This window comes from Gadus chalcogrammus, chromosome 11, assembly GCF_026213295.1.
Source record: "Gadus chalcogrammus isolate NIFS_2021 chromosome 11, NIFS_Gcha_1.0, whole genome shotgun sequence".
Classification (NCBI taxonomy): Eukaryota; Metazoa; Chordata; class Actinopteri; order Gadiformes; family Gadidae; genus Gadus; species Gadus chalcogrammus.
The window spans coordinates 16,820,652-16,841,702 of NC_079422.1; the positions used below are offsets into that span (position 1 = coordinate 16,820,652).

Sequence of the window (21,051 nt, forward strand, 5' to 3'; positions counted from 1 at the left end):
GGGGAGGGAGAGGGAGGTTATGAAGGGGAGGGAGGTGATGAAAGGGGATAAGAGGGAGGGTGAGTGAGGTAAGGAAGGGGATGGGAGGGAGGGAGATAGTGAAGGGGAGGGGGAGGGAGATAGTGAAGGGGAGGGGGAGGGAGATAGTGAAGGGGAGGGGGAGGGAGTTAGGGAATGGGTTGGGAGGAAGGGAGGGAGGAGGAGGGAGATAGTGAGGGGGAGGGAAATGGTGAAGGGGAGGGGGAGGGAGGTAGTGAGGAGGAGGGAGATAGTGAGGGGGAGGGAGGGAGGGAGGGGGAGGGAGGGAGGGGGAGGGAGGGAGGTAATGAAGGGGGAGAGGGGTTGAGGGAGGTAATGAAGGGAGGGGGGAGGGATGGTGAGGGAGGGAATGGAGGGGGAGGGAGGGGGAGGTAGTGAAGGGGCTGGGAGGGAGGTAATGAAGGGGGAGGGAGGTAGTGAAGGGGAGGGAGGGTGAGGGAGGTAGTGAAGGGGAGGGAGGGTGAGGGTGGTAATGAAGAGGGAGGGAGGGAGAGGGAGGGAGGTAATGAAGAGGGAGGGGGAGGTAATGAAGAGGGAGGGAGGGAGGGGGAGGGAGGTAATGAAGAGGGAGGGAGGGGGAGGGAGGTAATGAAGAGGGAGGGAGGGGGAGGGAGGTAATGAAGAGGGAGGGAGGGAGGGGGGGTGAGGGTGGTAATGAAGAGGGAGGGAGGGAGGGGGGGTGAGGGTGGTAATGAAGAGGGAGGGAGGGTGAGGGGGCGTTCAGTTTGGGGGATGAGGGCTGATCAATGCAGTTTGAGGGTATGAAGGGTGCGGTGTGCTGTCAGGACAACATGTGACAAACCACCCATCTCTTGTGACCAATTTAGAGAGGCACTGGTGTGACAGAGAGACACACACACACACACACACACACACACACACACACACACACACACACACACACACACACACACACACAGTTAGTATCACTTCCTGCCGCCCTGACTGCTGTTCCTCTCACACAGTGTGTTGGACAGCTGTGCGCTTGATGATCTCACACAGACACAAACACTCACACACACACACTTCACACAGACCTCAAACCTGTTCATCCGGTGCCTGCTGTTATCAAGGCTATCAATCCTCACAACCTGACATCAGAAACAAAAAGATCAGCGAGTACTCAAACAGGAAGAACCTCTAGGACAAAACCATTATTTAGTTTTACTTTCTATGTGGTTTATTGAAACAACAACTTTCAACTTGAAAGGATTTCAGTTTCACTGTAGGCTACATGTCTTCAAAGTCATGGTATTGGCATGACCAATACCATGAGAGCATGAGAGTGAGAGAGAGACAAGTGCTTCAGCTGCATTTACAGACACACAGCAGCAGGTGGCAGTGTTGCCCCATTCTTTGCACATGCTTTGCTTTTTGTGTGTTTAGGAAGAACCGTTTGTCCCTGAAATGAAGGGATGCGCAAATATTTTCTCTTGTATGACATATTTTAATATTACAATGATGATTAATTGCATTTTCACACAATCACTGCTGACACATCCAAACTCATACTCCGATTGAGTATGGTCTGAGTTATTTCCTAAATCTTTCAGAAAAATTGTTATGAAAGAAGTTCAAGGCTGCCCTATCGAGGCAAATACGTCTCTTCTAGACATATCATAGTGTCCTCTCTCATTCTCGCTCTCGCTCTCCATTTTTCCCATGCTCTTCCTTTACTCTCTTCCCAAACAGTCCCCCAAGCCAGAGCCTCCTGGCTCTTGTCAGACCCCGGAGTCTGCGACAGGGTTCTATAGAGTAGGCTGAGCAGAGGCCTAACTGACCAGTCGATGGCTAAACGACGACCTGTCTGTCCGGCTGCCACACTGAAAGTTGGAGACTTCACACTAATTTGCATGCATGCATGCCGAGCCGGGGGTGGGGGGTGGTCGAGGAAGGCATCTGTAAGAAATACCAAGCCAAACTCGCGAAGCCCAGCAAACAGGTCCGGAAGCGTGCATGTTGTGACGTTGAAGGCCGAGACCTGTTCATGTCAAACACATACAGCATACATGCGTAAACATCATGAGGAAATCCAACGCTCCCGGGGATGGGAGGTTCCAAGAGGCGCTGAGTGGCGCTTCGATATTTTGAGAAGCGTTGACAGTTTGGACCGTTCTCTGCCAGCTGGCACTGAACGCAGGCGGCGTTCTGAGCACCTCCTTAAGTATAGGTTCATCCTGGGTGCAAGGAGCCACGCATACCTGTACAGGACGAGGTCGATCTCCTAGGTTGCACTCGGCCTGTTTTGTAAGGTCCATTGATCTCGAATATGCTTGTGTGTTTTCCTGTGTTCACAGACCGCTTTACAGTTTACAGCGCTAAGAAGCTCAGACAAGCATGGAATAAGTAAGTAGAAGCAGACGAGTGTTCATTCATTCATAAGTTACCATGTAATGTGTGTTTGTGCGTGTGGGTGGGTGGGTGGGGGTCTGTTTGTGTCTCCACTTTTGCATCGTCTGTGCATGAATGAGCACATTACGTATCAAATTACTTTTTTTATAAATTAATTTATTCCTCTGTTATTAATGCACAGGTTTGTGTGTATGTGTATATATATATATATATATACATACACACACTTTTTAGTATGCTCCATGTAGACCGTAACCAATCATCTGAGGAGTCTAACTGACATTCAGGACAGAGACAGTTAATCCTGAACAATTTCCTCTTGCGTTATTATAAACAGACACACACACAAACACACACTCCCAAACAAAGACTTGTCACTTTCTCTGTGGTCACCCCTTCCCTCTTTGTTGGAAGACAACAAAATATGTCTCCGTCCCAAGCAGCAGCAACACTCTAAACAGTAATCCAGTTCAGTCTGGATTGTGGTGTTGGGGCATCACCGTGGTGATGTGTGGGGGGGGGGGCTTGGCCAGACTCTAGCCTTACTTTGAGTTCGGGCCCAGATGGTAGAAAAGGGCATGGAGTCATGATCCGGGATGTCATCCAGATGTTTGCCGAACCCACAGAGAATCAGCCCTCTGGCACACATCTGGAGCAGCAGACGCACATGAATTTGATTTTTTATTAGTTTTGGGGGGGGTTGTTGTATCAACACTACCAACAAAATATTGTGCAGTGTACGATTGAACATGATGTGTGTACCTGCAAGAAAAGTGTTTGGGGAGAACTACTCTGTTTCAAACACTACAACTGCTCTTTCTTTCATTCATTCCTTAATTCATGAACTTATAGACAGAAATAAGCCAAGTGCTGTATTCTATGCATGTGAATGTCCCGACATCAATGCATTTCTTTGTCTGTTGTAGATTCAGCTGATTTACTTTTGGAAGCGTTCTCACTGGCAGTAAACTCGTCTGAATTAACTTTACCGACCAACAGACAGACAGACAGACAGGCCCACAGACATACATACAGATTCAAAGCCAGCCAGACAGAGACTAAACCAGACAGGCATTGACACACTTGTCCTTTTTATATACTTTGAACTCTTCAGCACGCACACACACACACACACACACACACACGAACACATACACACACACACACACACACGAATACAAACACGAACACGAACACACACACACACACACGAACACACACACACACACACACACACACACACACACACACACACACACACACACACACACACACACACACACACACACACACACACACACACACACACACACACACACGCCAGTGATCCTGCTCACACAAGCTTCCAGCCAACCCCAACAGGACCACTGCCTCCCATGGCGTCCGCCTGCTACCATGTACTCGGGCGTCCAGCCCCTCTCTGGCCTAGCTCCGCTCCACTAGGAAGTAAATCTGTGTGCCGCCTATTTATGAACACACCTCGCCAAGTCAAGCTGAGGAATGTCTCTTCCCTTGACCTCCTTGTATGGTTGGCCAGGAAGCTATAAAAATAAGCCCGATATGTATCACACCAGTGTTCCTTCAGCACCGAGGGCCTTGATGAAAGGCTGGCATCCTTTATGCTGCCGTTGAAGAGCAAGATGTGTGTTCGGACACGTCGACAAGGCCTGAGTTGGGCGGACAGGACTTCACGGCTTGCTAGCCCCGGTGAGCGTAGCTGAAAAAACGATCAACTGTTGACAGCAATAAAGGCGTTCTCTCCCCCCCCCCCCCCCCGGGAGAGGAAATTGGTCCGTTCCTTGCTGCTTGCGGACCCATCATCCTGAGATGTTTAATAGCAGGAATAGTTATCTGACAATTACGGGGGTGGAGGAGGTGGAGTGTGAAGCGTGTTGGACAGCGATGGCAGAGAGGAATGCACCCCTACATCAACACCTGTCTGAAGCGTCTCCAGCACATCACCACCAGCTCCTTATCGTCCCGTTTGGCTAACGCTAGGAGTCATTTATTACACATTCCTGGTTGAGTATTTCACACAAAAGTCCTCGCATGACTCAAGTAGGTTCCCCGTCAGAAACTCAAGTCGCACCCCCTACTCACACTGTACATGGCTCACATATTGGCAGAGGCAATTTTTATTATTTTTATTATGCAGAGCAGCTCCAGCGAAGGATGGCGCTGTGAAGATGAGAGAGAGGCCCTGATGGACTTCATTAGCTTCATCCCTGCATCTCCTCGCTCTGCCTAGTCCTCCTAGACTCTCTCTCTCTCTCTCGCTCTCGCTCTCGCTCTCTCTCTCGCTTAGTCTCTCTCTCTCTCTCTCTATATATCCCTCACCCAGTCTCTCTCTCTCTCTATATATCCCTCACCCAGTCTCTCTCTCTCTCTATATATCCCTCACCCAGTCTCTCTCTCTCTCTCAAATTCAAATTCAAAAAAGTTGCATTGGCATGACTGTTGTGGTAAACCAAACAGTGTTGCCAAAGCATGACAGTATTACAATTGTTACGTATAATACCAAAATAGAACGTCCAAACAATATGTACATATAACAACCTTAAATTAATGTAATGAAAAGCTACATAAAACCCATTATAGGTTACTAATAATCATTAAAATAAAGCATAAAAAATGTCTCTTTCTCTCTCTCTCTCTCTCTCGCTCAGTCCCTCACTCAGTCTCGCTCTCTCTCTCTCTCTCTCTCTCTCTCTCGCTCTCTCTCTCTCTCTCTCTCTCTCTCTCTTGCTCAGTCTCTCTCTCTCCACTGAGTGGGGCTCTATCCCGTCGGGGTGGGAGGTGCTGTGAGAGCGAGCAGCCTCGAGAAGCCACAGCATGGGGCGGGCTGGGAAGTGGAAGAGGAAGAGGGGCTTAGGATGACATCATGATTATTTAATGCGACCCAGGCCGACATCAACGGACAGGGTGTTGCAGTTGGGGTTTTTGTATCCTTTTTTGTGTGGCCGAGTTCATGCGCTCTCTTCCATGATGCCTCTTTCAGGAGGATCCTGAAGGACGCCAAACACACATGTGCACAAACAGGTCTGCAAGGGTCCCTCATAAAGCCCTAAAGTGGAGAGGAGGATAGGAACTCCCTCTTAGCAGCCTTCTTAATTCAGCCCTGCACTCTGAAATATTAGTTGTGTGTGTGTTGGGGGGGGGGGGGGATCTTTTGTGTGTGTGCACAATTGGAGTGTATGTATATGTGTGCGTTGGTCGAAGTGGTGTCGTCGTGAGCTGAGACAGTTCCTTTTCACCAAAACCATTTAAGTACACAAACCCAACATTGAGTTGTGTTGTAATGTTAAGGTAAAAAACAGGAATGGAAAGAATGGGGATAACATAAATGGGGTCATGTTTCATGAAGAATAATGTTTGTATTGTAGAAGGGCAACAAATTATCTTGTTGCCCGTATTTGACTATTGGAGTTGGGGTCAGGTGTTATTAACCTCCTTCCTGTGTGTGTGTGTGTGTGTGTGTGTGTGTGTGTGTGTGTGTGTGTGTGTGTGTGTGTGTGTGTGTGTGTGTGTGTGTGTGTGTGTGTGTGTGTGTGTGTGTGTGTGTGTGTGTGTGTGTGTGTGTGTCACAGGCTGGGCTACGTGGACCATGCAGAGGAGCTAGCGTCCAGGTTCCTCCAGTGCTTCCCAAAGAACCGCATCTCAGCGCAGGCAGCTCTGAACCACGAGTACTTCAGCCACCTACCGCCACGGATCTGGGAGCTGCAGGACAGTAAGTACCCCTCTCTCTCTCCGGTTCTCTCTCTTTCACTTCATTTTTCACTTTCACCCTCTCCCCTCTTGCTCTGGTCGCATAGGATTAGTGTCATACCCCCTCCAGTGTCGTGACTGTACATTATCCAAGAGAGGGAGAAAACAAGTAGAGAGAGATAGAAAGGGAGAAGGAGAGAGAAAGAGAAAAGGGGAGAGGGAGAGAGAAGCAGGGAGAGGTAAACAGAGAGAGGGAGAGAAAAGCAGAAGGAGAGAGATCAACAGAGAGAAAGATGCAGAGAGAGAGTGATCAACCGGGAGAGGGAGAGAGAAGCAGAGAGAGAGTGATCAACAGAGAGAGGGAGAGAGAAGCAGAGAGAGAGTGATCAAGAGTGAGAGGGAGAGAGAAGCAGAGAGAGAGTGATCAAGAGTGAGAGGGAGAGAGAAGCAGAGAGAGAGTGATCAAGAGTGAGAGGGAGAGAGAAGCAGAGGGAGAGAGAGCGAGATAAACAGAGAGAGGGAGAGAGAAGCAGAGAGCGGTCAACAGGGAGAGAGAAGCAGAGGGAGAGAGAGATAAACAGAGAGAGGGAGAGAGAAGCAGAGAAAGATAAAAAGGGAAAGGGCAAAAGAAGCAGAGCGAGATAAAAAGGGAGAGGGGGAGAGAGAAAATGGGAGAGGAGAGGGAAGAAAGAGAGGAAAATGGTCCATTAGCAGAAGAGATTATAGAGATGTGACCATTGTCAACGGATCCTGCTGTACTGCATGCAGTCAGGGGCCCAAGAGTTAGTCGGAGACACACTTCATGTGACATGTTATTGGACAAATTGTGTGTGTGTTGACACAATTATCCATAAATCCCTTAAAATCCCTAATAAAACAGCTTTTGGGGGGCCCTGTTCGTCGGTGGAACCAAAGCTAACACTAACACGGCCAACGCCAACAGAAGGATCCCACAGACGACCAGTTTCTAAACACACACACACACAGTCCTTTTTTTTCCTTCCTCTTTTTTTAATTCCCGAGATTAGGATATTCCGGCAGCGTTATTAATCCTGTTATCAGCACCCAGCAGGTTGTTATGCAGAAGATGGCGGTCACTGGGGAAGAGATGCCTGGCTTTGATTTGTCTTCCTCCTCACGTTCTCTTTCACCCATCGCTTTTGCGTTTTCTCATTTTGACACACACACACACTCTCACATGCCACACACACACACACACACGCACACACAGAGACTAATACAGACACGTACACAGAGACACACAGACTCTCAAGCAGAAAGAGCTGAATGCAGTGCAGCTAACGTCAAAGCAACAGAAGAGATTCACAGCCTGGAATGTTAGTGATTTAAAGTTCCTCTCTCACATAACTGAGGATATCTGGGGATTAATTGCAAGATTTATTGCAGAACGCGGTTATTTTTTTCATTTGAGAATAGAACGGAACAATGTGTCCAAGGTTTGCGGTGATGCTATAGCCGCTAAGGGCAGAGGGGGGTATGATTATTATGAATATGCAGCAGTAAGAAGAAATCACCATGGCTAATTACGCTAGCCTTTTCCATTACGCAGCCTTAAGCCCAGGTTTTTTATGTAGAATCACATCAGTCACATTACGTCAGTTAAGTCTTTCAACAGCATCACGACAGTTACGTCTTTTAGCAAAGGATCACATCAGTAAAGTCTTTAAACAGAATCACATGAGTACAGTCTTTTGATATAGCATTATGTCAGTAAAGTATTTTAACATAGCATCACGTCATTTAAGTCTTTTAACAGAGGATTACGTCACTAAAGTCTTTTAACAGAGAATTACGTCAGTAAAGTATTTTAACAGAGCATCACGTCAGTAAAGTATTTTAAAGGAGACATATTATGGCGTTTTCACAACAAGTAAACATAGTATTCGAGTTCCAGAAAACATGGTTTTGAAGCTGTTAGCTGGAAATAGCTTTTAGGAAAAATAATCTCGCCTGCCGCTATTCTCCTCTGTTTCAGTCCCTTCAGGATGCGCTGTTTCTGGTGTCTGTAGCTTTAATGCAAATGAGCTGCTGCCCATTGACCAATGAACTGTCTGGGGAACTGGGAGTGGGGAAGTGGGAGGTAATATTCAACTGCGCCCCCTTCCTACTTATGAGGGGGCGCCGAAACTGACTCGCTCTTTTGGTAACTGTAGGCGGGGCACTTCAGAAATGCATATCTCACTCAGATAATCATGTACAGACTTTTTTCAAAGTTTGTACGCGTGTGGGAGCCCCAGAGACCCAAAAGAACAACCCAAATCCCAGGAAAAGTGTTGTTTCATAATATGACCCCTTTAACACAGCATCACGTCAGTAAAGTATTTTAACGGATCAATAAAGTCTCACGTCAGTTAAGTCTAAGTCAGTAAAAATTTAGCAGGAAACTCACAGCTATAATGATGTGGAACAATGGTGTGTTTGGGATGAGCTGAGGGGACCCCCCCCCCCCCCCCCCCCCAGTGCACCTACTCAGCTGGCAGTAAACCCACACTCCTCCGTAACGTGCAAATGCTGTGCCACCATGAAATACACTATACATAAAAATGATGGCCGCAAATATCTCTATCATTTTATCCCCTATAGTCAAATAAGGGCGTGTGCTGGCTGCTGGCTCAATGTTAATGGGATTGTCCCAGTGTTTTACGGATTTCCGCTCAATACAAAAGTCGCGGCAGATTAGTGAGGAACAAAAGAAGAATTACGGCTATAATGAAGCCCCCGAAAGGGAAGAGACGAAGGAGAGAAGGGGCTGGATGGGAGGAAGATGGGCCTTGAATGTGATGGGGGGGGGGGGGGGGGATGATTCCAGTTTGACTGAAATAGAGAAATCTAAGCTGAATTTGAAAACCAGTAGTGACCTTGAGGAAACCTGGTTGAATCTCAGCGTCTGTAAGTACGGACCGGGCCACCAGACTGAGTGTTGATGCAGGAACTCTTCGTGATCTTCAGCTAGCGCGCCAAATCATTTATCAATCGACAAGATCAGAGCTATTAGTCAATAGCTAATCAACTTATTATATTCAATCAGTTAAGTAGTGATTTTATAGAGTAGATCATCAACCAACCCTATCTCCACTCCTCCCACAGTGTCTACCATCTTCACGGTGGCGGGGGTGAAGCTACAGACTGAGTCCGGGGACAGCATACAGGTCTGCGCCAGGAGGAACAGCCAGGGCAAGGACTCCACCTCGGGCAGTAAGCACTGACCAGAGACCAGCTTCCCGGTGTACCGCTCGCCAGGTGGGTCAGAGCAAATATCCCTGATCCCTGATCCAGCACGAACACACTCACAAACACACACGCACCACGGCCCAGAAATGCACACCATCTTGCACACACACATACACACACTCACGTGAATACACGCATGCACACACACACACACAACATGACCCAGACTTACACACAATCCTGCAGACACAAACACATGTGTATGCGAACACACACACCATGAGCCAGTACATATCATCTATTTATTTTTTATGCGTACCTTGCGCTACTACCTTGTACTTTTTACTTACTATTTTTATGTTGTGTGTATACTTAGGTGCTACTACAATATCGTTGTACACTGTACAATAACAATAAAAGGATATTCTATTATATTCTATGCACTCACATACACACACGTGCGCCCATTCACACACACACACACACACACACACACACACACACACACACACACACACACACACACACACACACACACACACACACACACACACACACACACACACACACACACACACACACACACACATCCCCCCACCCAAACACACCCATGGCAGCAAATGACACAGACACACCTACAAAGGGCTTTCAGTTTAAGTCCTCACACCTCTATAAGTCTCAAATCATAAAGGATCTTTATCTCTATTTACCCCATAGTCCTTCCCACTACACCACCCACCTGCACCCCACCCTGCCGCCCCCAACCCCCAGCCAGCCCCCCACCCCCAGCCAGTCTCCCACCCCCAGCCAGTCTCCCACACTCAGTCCCCGTCCCACAATGAGTCTCCAATATCAGCTGGCTGGGCAGCAGTAAGCCGTCTATCTCCTCCTGTCCTAGAGAGAGGGTGGTTCTCCGCCCTTTCCCGTGTGGGTGTGTAATGATAGGCTGGAGGCGCCCAGGCGAGAGGAGAAGTGTTGGCCCCTAATGACGGGGTACGGCGAGGTGATACAAGGGGCCCCCCCATACACAGGGAGCCACACCACTCTCCAGATTACAACTGCAATCACCAGGAGCAGGTGCAGGGTGAAGAGTCCTCTGCCATGTCTCCTTCTTCTACACACACACACACACACACACACACACACACACACACACACACACACACACACACACACACACACACACACACACACACACACACACACACACACACACACACACACACACCCTTACACATACTAATACACACACAACCACACACAAACAAACAAATACATACACACACACCCACTCTCTCACACTCGCTGACGCTCTCTCTCACACTTACTTACTAAGTACCTTACTCACCCATTCTCTCTTTCATATTTGCTCACTCACACACACAAACACGGATTGTCTAATCCAAGAAGCTAAGTGGCTAGAAATTCTGTGTTCTGGTTTCCACACTAGTTTCCTCTCCGTCTTTCTGTCAAGTCGGTCCAACATCCCATCAACTTAATTTAATTCAATCTTATCTGATGCGTGTGCACTCCAGTCTATGGCTCACTGTGTGTGTGTGTGTGTGTGTGTGTGTGTGTGTGTGTGTGTGTGTGTGTGTGTGTGTGTGTGTGTGTGTGTGTGTGTGTGTGTGTGTGTGTGTGTGTGTGTGTGTGTGTGTGTGTGTGTGTGTGTGTGCCTGCGTGCGTGTGTTGAGTGGAAGTAGACCCACTGGGAGAACAGTGTCTCTCTCCACCACCGCATTCACATGGAAATGACACGTCTTTGTCTCCAACTCTAGCAAGCTCTGACAGCCTGAGAACTGCACTGATAGGGTCCTAATCCCCACACTCACGTAACACACACACGCACACACACACACACGCACACGCACGCACACCCACACATAACAGGCTCCGACATGCAGCAGCGAGATGTGAGCGAATCTGGAGATAGTTGTTTGTAAAAGTTGGAGATGCATATTAGCTGGATTCTTTTAACAATGTACAGATTTTACTGGTTCATTTGTGTGTGTGTGTGTGTGTGTGTGTGTGTGTGTGTGTGTGTGTGTGTGTGTGTGTGTGTGTGTGTGTGTGTGTGTGTGTGTGTGTGTGTGTGTGTGTGTGTGTGTGTGTGTGTGTGTGTGTGTGTGTGTGTGTCAGTCAGCTTAATGTCATGTTAGCTGCTGTCATATGGCTTGGACATCATCGCCATTGTCAGTCGGGCATGTGACAAGAAACCCTGTTTAATACCACCATGGCTGATGATCTCATACCATAAATAAAGTAATTTTTCTCTACAGTTTTAAGCAGCAGCACTGTAATGGATTCCTATCAGCCCATATAATTACCAGCATGGCGGTTCTGAATAAGGCATTCAGTAAGACAGAAGCCTCCAGAAAGGAGAGTGTGGAGCGATTCAGAGCAATGTGAGGGGTGGTGCAGAGCAGGGTGAGGAGGAGTAAGGAGTGGGTCGAGGAGAGGTAAGGAGGAGAAGTGCATAGCGGGGTGAAGAGTGATGCAGAGCGGGGTGAGAAGAGGTGAGGAGAAGGGTGAGACGATCATCTCTTTGGGGTTGTTGTTGTTTGCGTGAGCGCTGTATTATTCATAGCAGGGAGCCGGGCAGGGCTACTTCAGACAGACAGATTGAGAGACGAAAGAGGCCAAAGAAAAGTCTCTCTCTCTCTCTCTCTCTCTCTCTCTCTCTCGCTCTCGCTCTCGCTCTCGCTCTCGCTCTCGCTCTCTCTCTCTCTCTTACTAAGTGTGCGGTGAGGGTTGGCGGGGGGGGGGGGGAGTCCCAGTAGGGCCTTCTTTGTGCCAGCTGTAAGGCCCTTTGAGGAAGACAGGCGTGCACAAGCAAAACAGCGAAGACCCGGCTGAGGAAGAGGAGAAGGAGTCTCCTTCGACCTTACATTGGCGGTCACCACCATGACTAAAAAGCCAGCAGAGAGAGAGAGAATGATTGAGTTGCTTTTTGGGGAGGGGGGCGGTTGGAGGCACAGACAGAAAAATACATATATCTGAGCCAGTGTATGTTTATTTATTTATCAAATTATTGTACAGTAGTGTGATGCAATGGTCGATGTTTATTCATGACTGTACATTATTCAGGCGATCCTGTTGATGCAACCAGATGCCCTAACAAGGCAATGCACACACACAGTAGCTGGCCAGAGTACAACTGTGTTACAGACTGAATATCAACACTAGCCACTCAGGCTGTGCCACGCGGAGGCCCAATACACGTCTCTATCTGCCTGGGGTTATTCATCAAACAAAACAATTATTTACAATTGATTTTATTTGTTGGATGCACAGAATGTAAGCATTTTGTTGTAGTTTCAATCAAAAAAGGTAATCCGCCATGAAGCTTTGCTTAGCGCAGAAAGCTACATCCCTCTTCAAAGCCCTTTCATGTCTACCTTCTTTAACGCTGTGTGAAACCATGTTGTAGACTTTGTAAGCGTCCATTTTACATTCTAAAGGTTTAAAGAACAAGTACAAAGAAGCACAATTATAGCTTGCGAGGAAACTCTTTCTTGTCCCGCGCTGTGAACCAGAGTGAATAAGAAGTCAGTGCAAGTGCAGAGCAGAGAGGACACCTTCAGTTTTTAGAGCACAACTGTTGTCGCTGTAGTCGGGGTAAAACCAAAGATCCCCTGCTCTGTACAACTTGGACATGCATAAGATTCCATGGCAATACCTTTCATAAAGTCCAGCAAAATGCATCCTGCCAATGGTCCTATTATCTGAATGATTGTGACCTTGGAAAACATTTCTATCATTGTATTTATCAGCTTCAATAGCTAACCTAATTTACATTGTGTGTGACCGTAAATGCCCTCACGAAGGTTCATAAGGCAATTGTCATGTGTCACGCGTCTATTACAGAGTGCGGGAATTGCACGTCCACACTGATGTTGCGGCCAAACGATTTATTCAGCATAACAATGTTGCCATTAGTACACACCTCTGGCGCTGGCTCCCAGGACCTGCTGTCGTCCCGTTGGCTTGGCAGCGCAGAAGGTTAGCCCCGCCTTCTCCCAAGGCGTCTGTGGCGGTCAGCCATTGTGGATCAGCAAAAGGACATTCTGGCCCACGGGCATCGCAGTGTCACTTTGAAGATAACAGCCACAGGCAGAAACAGTAGAGCCCAGCGTTTACCCAAGCCAGGCATTTACCTAGGACTAAGCACTTACTACACACACGCACAAGCACACACACACGCACACACGCTCCCCTCTTCTCACACACAGAGGTAGGTATGCAATTTTTTTATAGCCTAAAGGCATTATGCCAGTGCCTTTCCAAAATGTTGACTTTCAAAGTAAGTCAAGAGGCCAAAATAGAGAGGAGCAACATTCAAAGTAAAATATAAAAAAAATTGAAAGTCTGCCTTCTTTACTAAGTCTATAGTACAGAAATAGAAAGTGAAATGCGTCAATTTGTGCGGTCCAACAAAATGACCCATCAGAGTGTTGGTTGTTTTTTTTCAGGTGGAGGACAAAGTGCTTTAAAGCGCCATCCTGCTGTGAGCCTGAAGGCTGTGGAGGAGGCGTGGGATAATGAAAAGGGAAGCAGAGACGGATAACCGTAGGCACTGCCTTGAGAATTGGAAAGTCCTTGGCAAAAAAAAATTATCTAGCTTTAACCTTCCAGGCACCAGTGGCCCTGGCCACTCCCTGGGCTGCTCCTCTCTTCCCCTCTGCCATTGTTGTGAAGCAGCATTTTCAAGTTTAAGTTGAAATATAGATATTTTTAGCTATAAATAATCCCGGTAAAAAAATCATTCCACTCCAAAACATTTCTTTGCCGTCTCACAAGCTCTCTGCACTAACGCTCCGGGCCCTAAAGGATGGGTTCAGCAGATGTTTCAAACTTGCAGGCAAACTTGTTTTGCCGCAAAGTTTCCTGTTTCCCGTAAGTCAGCAATTCAAAATGTGTTGATCCGAGGGAAATCCTCTGAATGACTTGATAACGTGTTTTGGGAATGACACATCATCCTTCTCGGGGTGGTTGTCTACACACAGACCATCGTTGGGTTAAAGTGAGGAGTGGAATGGCCAGAATGGAAGGACTCTGAGATCTCCGAGTGCAGGTTAATGTACACTGCGTTCTCTTTGTTTCACCCTGCTTCTCTTCCCATCACTCTGTATTCGCTCCTTTTCTGTGCAAGACTCTGTCTCGCCCCGGCTCTTTGTGAATACAGAAGAGAAGCTGGATTCCTCTACGGGTCAGAGTGATGGACAGGTAGCTGCATTCGATCGGATGAGCGTCTCTCTCTCTCTCTCTCTCTCTCTCTCTCTCGCTCTCTCGCTCTAGCTCATGTTCTCCATCTCTCTTGAGGACCAGTGCTGTGTAGTTAACGAGAAGAGGAATGAGAAGATGGAATTAGTGGGGAAGAAACTGCAGCATGTAAATAAGGAGGTTGCAGGGAGAGAGAGAGAGAGAGAGAGAGTGGGGTGGGGGGATAGGGAGAGAATGCCTGATGCGGTTTCTCTCTCGCTCTCTCTCACTCTCGCTCTCTTTCTCCCTCTCTCATGCTATAGCTTGTTAGTGAGGCTCAGCAGGATACCAGGCAAGTAAAGTAAAGTGAGGGAGAGAGAGCGGGAGGGAGAGATAGAGAAGGTGGTAGAGAGAGATAGAATGGAGAGGAGGCATTGAAGACTGAGGAGATAGATTTCTCGTGCAGTTTGTTGATGAGCCGACAAGCACATGCCACTAGCCTGACATTGGGAACGTGTTAAATAAAGAGTGTGTAAGACAGAGAAATATACAGTGTGTTAAGGTAGGAGTGTGTTGGTGAGAGAGATGGACAGTGTGTTCAGGAGAGAGTGTGTTGGGGAGAGAGCTGGGCAGTGTGTTGAGGAAGGAGTGTGTTAGCAAGAGTGATAGACGGAGTGCATCAGTGTCTGTGAGGGGGGGGGGGGGGGGGGGGGGGATCTGACTCTGCTTGGCTTTCTCATTACCATAAGCTCCCCTTTCTAGCCCTCCAGCTGGTAGTAGGTTGCTCTCACTCTCTCTCTGGCTCTGTCTGTCTGTTTCTCTCTGTTGCTCTCTCGCTATGTGTGTGTGTGTGTGTGTGTGTGTGTGTGTGTGTGTGTGTGTGTGTGTGTGTGTGTGTGTGTGTGTGTGTGTGTGTGTGTGTGTGTGTGTGTGTGTGTGTGTGTGTGTGTGTGTGTGTGTCTCTCTGTCTGTCTGTCTGTCTGCCTCTCTGTCTGTCTGTCTCTTTCTCGCACTCTATTTCTCTCTCGCTCGCTCGCTCGCTCTTTCTCACTCTCTCACTCACTATTTCTAGGTCTGTCTCTCTCTCTGTCTCTGTCTCTGTTTCGGTTTTCTCTCTTTATCTATGTCTGTCAGTGTATTTCTCTCTTTTTCTGTGCATCTCTCTCTCCCGTTCCGTCCTTGTCCTCCTCTCTCTGTCTCCTCTCTCACGTGAGCGCAGGGTCACTGGGGGTTGCAGCCTGATTGCGGAGCTATAGATATATATAACGATGGCCCCTGCTGTGCATCGTCTTCAGAACCCACATGAAGTGTTTACTACTAATACAAACAAATGCACAAGCACATTAATATTCATGTTCCCATAACAACTAGCCGGCTGCCCATCGATGTAGCATTTCACTCATGTGCCCATTATTCTCTTGAGATGAATGGTTTCATCACATCGCGACCCAGGTCCCAATCTCGCAATAGACAGCCTTCAACAGGAAACAAATGTGTGTGTCTGTGTCAGGGTATCTGTGTGTGTCAGTAGCATCAGGGTTGTGAGCTGATGGTTACAATACTCGTATTGTTTAAGATAAATGCTCGGCCATGATTTAGAACTTTACACTGACCACAACCAACCATCTGCAGTTAGCAGATTTTTCTACCAACCCATTTCCAACACAAACAAAAACTAAGGACCAAATGTAGAAGTGGGGAAGAGCTAGCGTGTCAAACAGAAGGTCAACGTATTGCTCTATCGACAAAAAAAGGAAACGGAAAAACAACGTACATGACTGAGATTTATCTTGGTTATTTATTCATTATTCCGATGTATTTATTATTGATATTATTTTCCTCCTTTCAATTATGCTAATTGGGGACAGCTTTTCCCCTCTCTCCCAGTGTTCTCCCCAACATATGGGCGTCCCTAATGAGCGTCGGCAATGTTGGACTCTCTCACCATTAGTGGGGAGGGGGGAGGGGGGGTGGGTCCTTTTCATGCGTGATGCTGAAAACCACCGCAGTGCTTAGACGTCTGTCTCTACCCTGAGTGAATAAGTGTCAAATAAAGTTCCCAAATTAGTTAAAACTTATGCTAATTGCCATTAAAAAAAACACAGATCTTGAGTTTGAGAGAGAGAGAGAGAGAGAGAGAGAGAGAGAGAGAGAGAGAGAGAGAGAGAGAGAGAGAGAGAGAGAGAGAGAGAGAGAGAGAGAGAGAGAGAGAGAGAGAGAGAGAGAGAGAGAGAGAGAGAGAGAGAGAGAGAGAGAGAGAGAGAGAGAGAGAGAGAGAGAGAGAGAGAGGGGCTGAATTACAAAAAGCCGAAATAAGGATAGAAAGGAGAGATAGCAAGGGGGAAAGGAACAGGACCTGGAGATGGAAAGGAAGTTGTCATCCCTGTAATCCAACATCCTTTATTCTCCACTTTTTTCTTCAGACACAGGAGATGGAGCTCACCTCCCCAAGGGTGAATGCTTAGGGCAACAGTTTGCACTACACACACAAACACACACCTTCTCAAGTTCAAAACACACTGTTCATTGTGTTTTGGGCTGATTAAGCTAAACTCAGAAATTGGTGTGTAATTATGTATTTATCGAAAAATATGTATGCAATGACACTTCATCCTGGTAATACATAACAACATCTTGACATTCACACAGATCCTGTGTTTGTGTGGGCCTGTTTAGCCTCAATGGGCTGCTTACTGTAAACAAGACAGAGGGAGGTGCATGTTTCAAAACACATCCACAGAAGAAACCTGAACTGGTGCTGTGACCCTTATTAGTCTTTTTACCCAGGCAGTGTGTTTGTGTTGCGGCCGTCCTCTCCGCCCTACAGTAGCTCCCCCCCCGGGCTCCAGGTCTAGCTGTCTGTCTTAGGTCCCAGTGTAGAAAAACTAATATTGAACCTAATAGCCGCGTGCGCCGTTGTCACGGATTCATCGGGGTTCACCAATGAAGGGGAAGACCGATTGCCCTGGGACAGTAGAAAGTCGCGTCCGTACAGCAAAGCGTTCAAAGCACCGTACCAATCGGGCTGGTGGCTGTAACATGTGATGTATATAAAGAAAAGACTTGCATTATAACATCAAAATCCTCCAGGGTTTGTTATTTGGCACAAGCGTAAAGCCTTGGGCCAATGACAGGCACGTGCCAATGTGGGCTCATGCCTGTCATTGGCACTCACTGTAGTACTGTGACGCCAAGTAAACAAAATCATCACAATGGTTGATTCACTCAGGCGAGTAGCGGTGTGCTTCAGACCTGCTCTTTCTTTCCTCCTATCAAATTTCACTTTTTTTGTTTCGAGTTTACTTAAGTTTATTTTTTTTCTATACCACTGCTGGTTTGTTGTCATCCTCAGCTTCCTGCCAAGACAGGATGTCAGCGGGACTCCGCCTCATACAAGCCCTCACCAATGACACGCGCCGGGGGGTCTCCTTGGCAACGATACACTGCCGTTTTATGCCTGACGCTCTGAACACTGGACCCAGTATACACCATCCCCTGGCGGCGGGGAAAAAATGGAAATGAATGTTGCATGGAAAGAAAGGCGGGGAGGGGTGTGTGTGTGTGTGTGTGTGTGTGTGTGTGTGTGTGTGTGTGTGTGTGTGTGTGTGTGTGTGTGTGTGTGTGTGTGTGTGTGTGTGTGTGTGTGTGTGTGTGTGTGTGTGTGTGTGTGTGTGTGTGTGTGTGTGTGTGTGTGAGAGAGATTGTGTATAAAAGTGTGTGTGAGTGTGTGTGTTTGGCGAGGAACAGGATGCTCCCCAGATTCAGTTCTCGCTGCGTTTGTTTACAGGAGTACAGCAGTAAAGTAGTCATAGTGTAAATACCCTTTGAGTTCTTCTTTGCTTACTGGTCGTGTTCACACCTGGCTTTAACATTCGTCCTGGTGACCTGATCACCAGAGGACGGCACTTCGGTACGTCAGCTCACACCCACCGTTAGAATTCATCCAAACTGACCACTTGTGATTGGATGGTATTTTCTCGTTCTTTATGCAATCAAACACTGGCTGCTTTTTTGTGGAGCTAGGCCCGGAGGGAGGGTTGGGATTCTTTTGGATGGTTACTTTCAGTATCTAGCTTAGCCTTGCTGGTTGCTCCAAATTGCCTACCCTAGCTTTAATTATGTGTCTCAAAACGTTGCCAATAGACAATTCAACATAATAAATATTTTCTTTATGTATGTAGAAAGGAGATTATGAATGCTTATAAGAAAGTGGGCGAAAACCATAATTGGGGCATTCACTGACTAACAACGCTACTTCCCCTTATGCAAAAGCCATCAGTTGAGTTGGCGGTCCTTCCATGCGGCCGAGACCGCCTCCTAATGTGGTCTGAGTGATCGGACCTCAACGAGTCCTCCCATGCGTCTTGGGGGGATTTCACACCTGTACTTGAACGGCCCACTTGTAATGGGATCACCCAAGACGCGTGCTCCGTGTTAATGCCAGGTGTGAACAGAGCCTCCCTGTCTCCCTTAATCAGCCGACAGCGCCCGGGGTGACGTGTGTGCACAGGCCTCGCTGCTGGGTATTGCCACCCCGGTGCTTGGACGAGGTTACATAAGGCGACATTAAGGGGCGCTCTATTCAGAAGCATTTAAAACTGGCTCTGGGCTGCATCTCTTCCACTCGGCGGTAGGTGGAGGATTTAGTTTTGTTTGTTCAGGAAGTGAATCCATTCATCATGCAGAGGACGCCTGTGCACCAGACCGCTCTAGACGGCCCTGATTGTAATCCTGGATTGCCTTACTGCTAGGTAAATGATATCACAGTTGTGCAGATATATCCCGTGTGTGTGCGTGTGTTGGTGCGTTTGTTTATGTGTGCGTATGTGAGTATTCTTGTGTGTGTGTGTGTGTGTGTGTGTGTGTGTGTGTGTGTGTGTGTGTGTGTGTGTGTGTGTGTGTGTGTGTGTGTGTGTGTGTGTGTGTGTGTGTGTGTGTGTGTGTGTGTGTGTGTGTGTGTGGCCATGTGGATAAGCAAGCCTGTCCTCCTCAGGGTCGGTCAGGCTTCACCAGGGAGGTCCTGGGAGTTTTATCACAGCCATGCAGGGCCGAGGTGCTGGCTGCTGCCATGTGGTTCGGTGACAGCTGTTTCTGGCCCGCTCTGCTCCGTCCAACGATGGAGAAGGGGGAAAAAGAACCCTTCATCTCTAATTACTCGCTTTCCCCCCCTCCCTACACCCACCCCTCCAACCCCCCGGCATCCATATTGCTTTCCACAAACACTCTGTAATTGTGTTTGTTCAGAAATCGGTTTGCCCCAATGTCTTCGGGTCCTCCTTTTTTTATGATGACTTTCTGTGTAAGTGTTTAAGCTTGACCTGAGAAATTAGACACAGAACAGATCCATTTATTTCGGGGCGCTTTATCTAAATGTCACATTAACCTTCAGGGCAGCTTGCGCTGCCAGCCGTGCGCATCTTTGAAAGAGGTTCTCTAAGAAAGGGATAGTTATACAAGCAGTACTCCATTTAGACGTCCAAAGCTAAGATAAGACTGACTCAGAAATCAATAGTGTCCCTGGTCTCCAATTGGGGGGGGGGGGTAACTAACCAGACCGTTGTGGACTCTGATATGATATGTCTGCACCCCCCCCCTTCCCATGTCCCTCTATCATTGACTATGTGTTTAGGAGTGATGTTGCATAGTTAGATTTCTGAAAGTGGTGACTTTCTCCCCCGGGAAATGGATAAGAGGGCTGTGTTTGTCAAAGAAAGAAAGATTTTCTCAAAACATGTGTGGAAAGAGATCCCTGGGTGTTTGTGACTTTCAAAATGTCCTTCAGAAAATTGCACAACATGCTTTTTCATGCACCTGCACAACTCATTGGCAGATGGCGATACAGCTGACACATTGTGGATGACCATCCCTGGTTCAAAGGAAGAAGCATAATATCATCAACAACACAAGCAAACAAAATACATACTTTTTAGCCAAAGCCTTGAGGTCAGTTGAATACTCGCTCCTTTTCCTCCATTGATTGTTCGAAGCTGGTCGGGTGTTAAATAAACCTTAATACATATACCATAATATACATCAGCTTTTATTTTCTTCCTCCCTTTCTTGCCGTTTTCCCGGCTAATGCAAGGCTGCGTTGGGGGATCAAGGCCGTCCCAAACACAACAGTGGAGAATAAGTTGCGGTAGCGTTGCAAAGGAAGCCGTTGCATTATTCATGATGCTACCGGACAAGCTTTAATTAAAATGGCTGATCGGCATTGTGGAGGGAAGAAGGAGGAATGTGTCTCTTTTTCTCCCTCAAACCCACTGCTGCCACACTCACGCACACCACGCTTCACTTATCAGAGGAGCACACACACACACACACACACACACACACACACACACACACACACACACCCACCTCCCTTTATCCCATTGTAGGCACAATGCTTGCACCAAAACAAGCCGTGTGATTACTAATGGAGTAGCGCTGGTTTCAGGGGAAGCTATTTCCTGCTAGCCGTGCTAAACCGTTCCGAATGAAATGGAGCGGGGTACGGCTAACCTCCGTGCTCAGGAGCGTTAACCTTGTCATGTCTTCCCGCCTTTACACCGAACGCTG

General features: G+C 47.6%; 1 protein-coding gene across 1 annotated transcript in view; it reads left to right on the forward strand.

Annotated features, from left to right (window-relative positions):
* Nucleotides 1-21,051, forward strand: part of cdk14 (cyclin dependent kinase 14) — a 99,799-nt gene that overhangs the window by 66,272 nt on the left and 12,476 nt on the right. The window contains exons 12-14 of the mRNA XM_056601538.1: nt 2,337-2,385; nt 5,979-6,118; nt 9,205-9,357. Of these exons, the coding sequence (XP_056457513.1) occupies nt 2,337-2,385; nt 5,979-6,118; nt 9,205-9,323 (308 nt within the window). The 3' untranslated portion in view covers nt 9,324-9,357. The remainder of the gene's footprint in view (nt 1-2,336; nt 2,386-5,978; nt 6,119-9,204; nt 9,358-21,051) is intronic.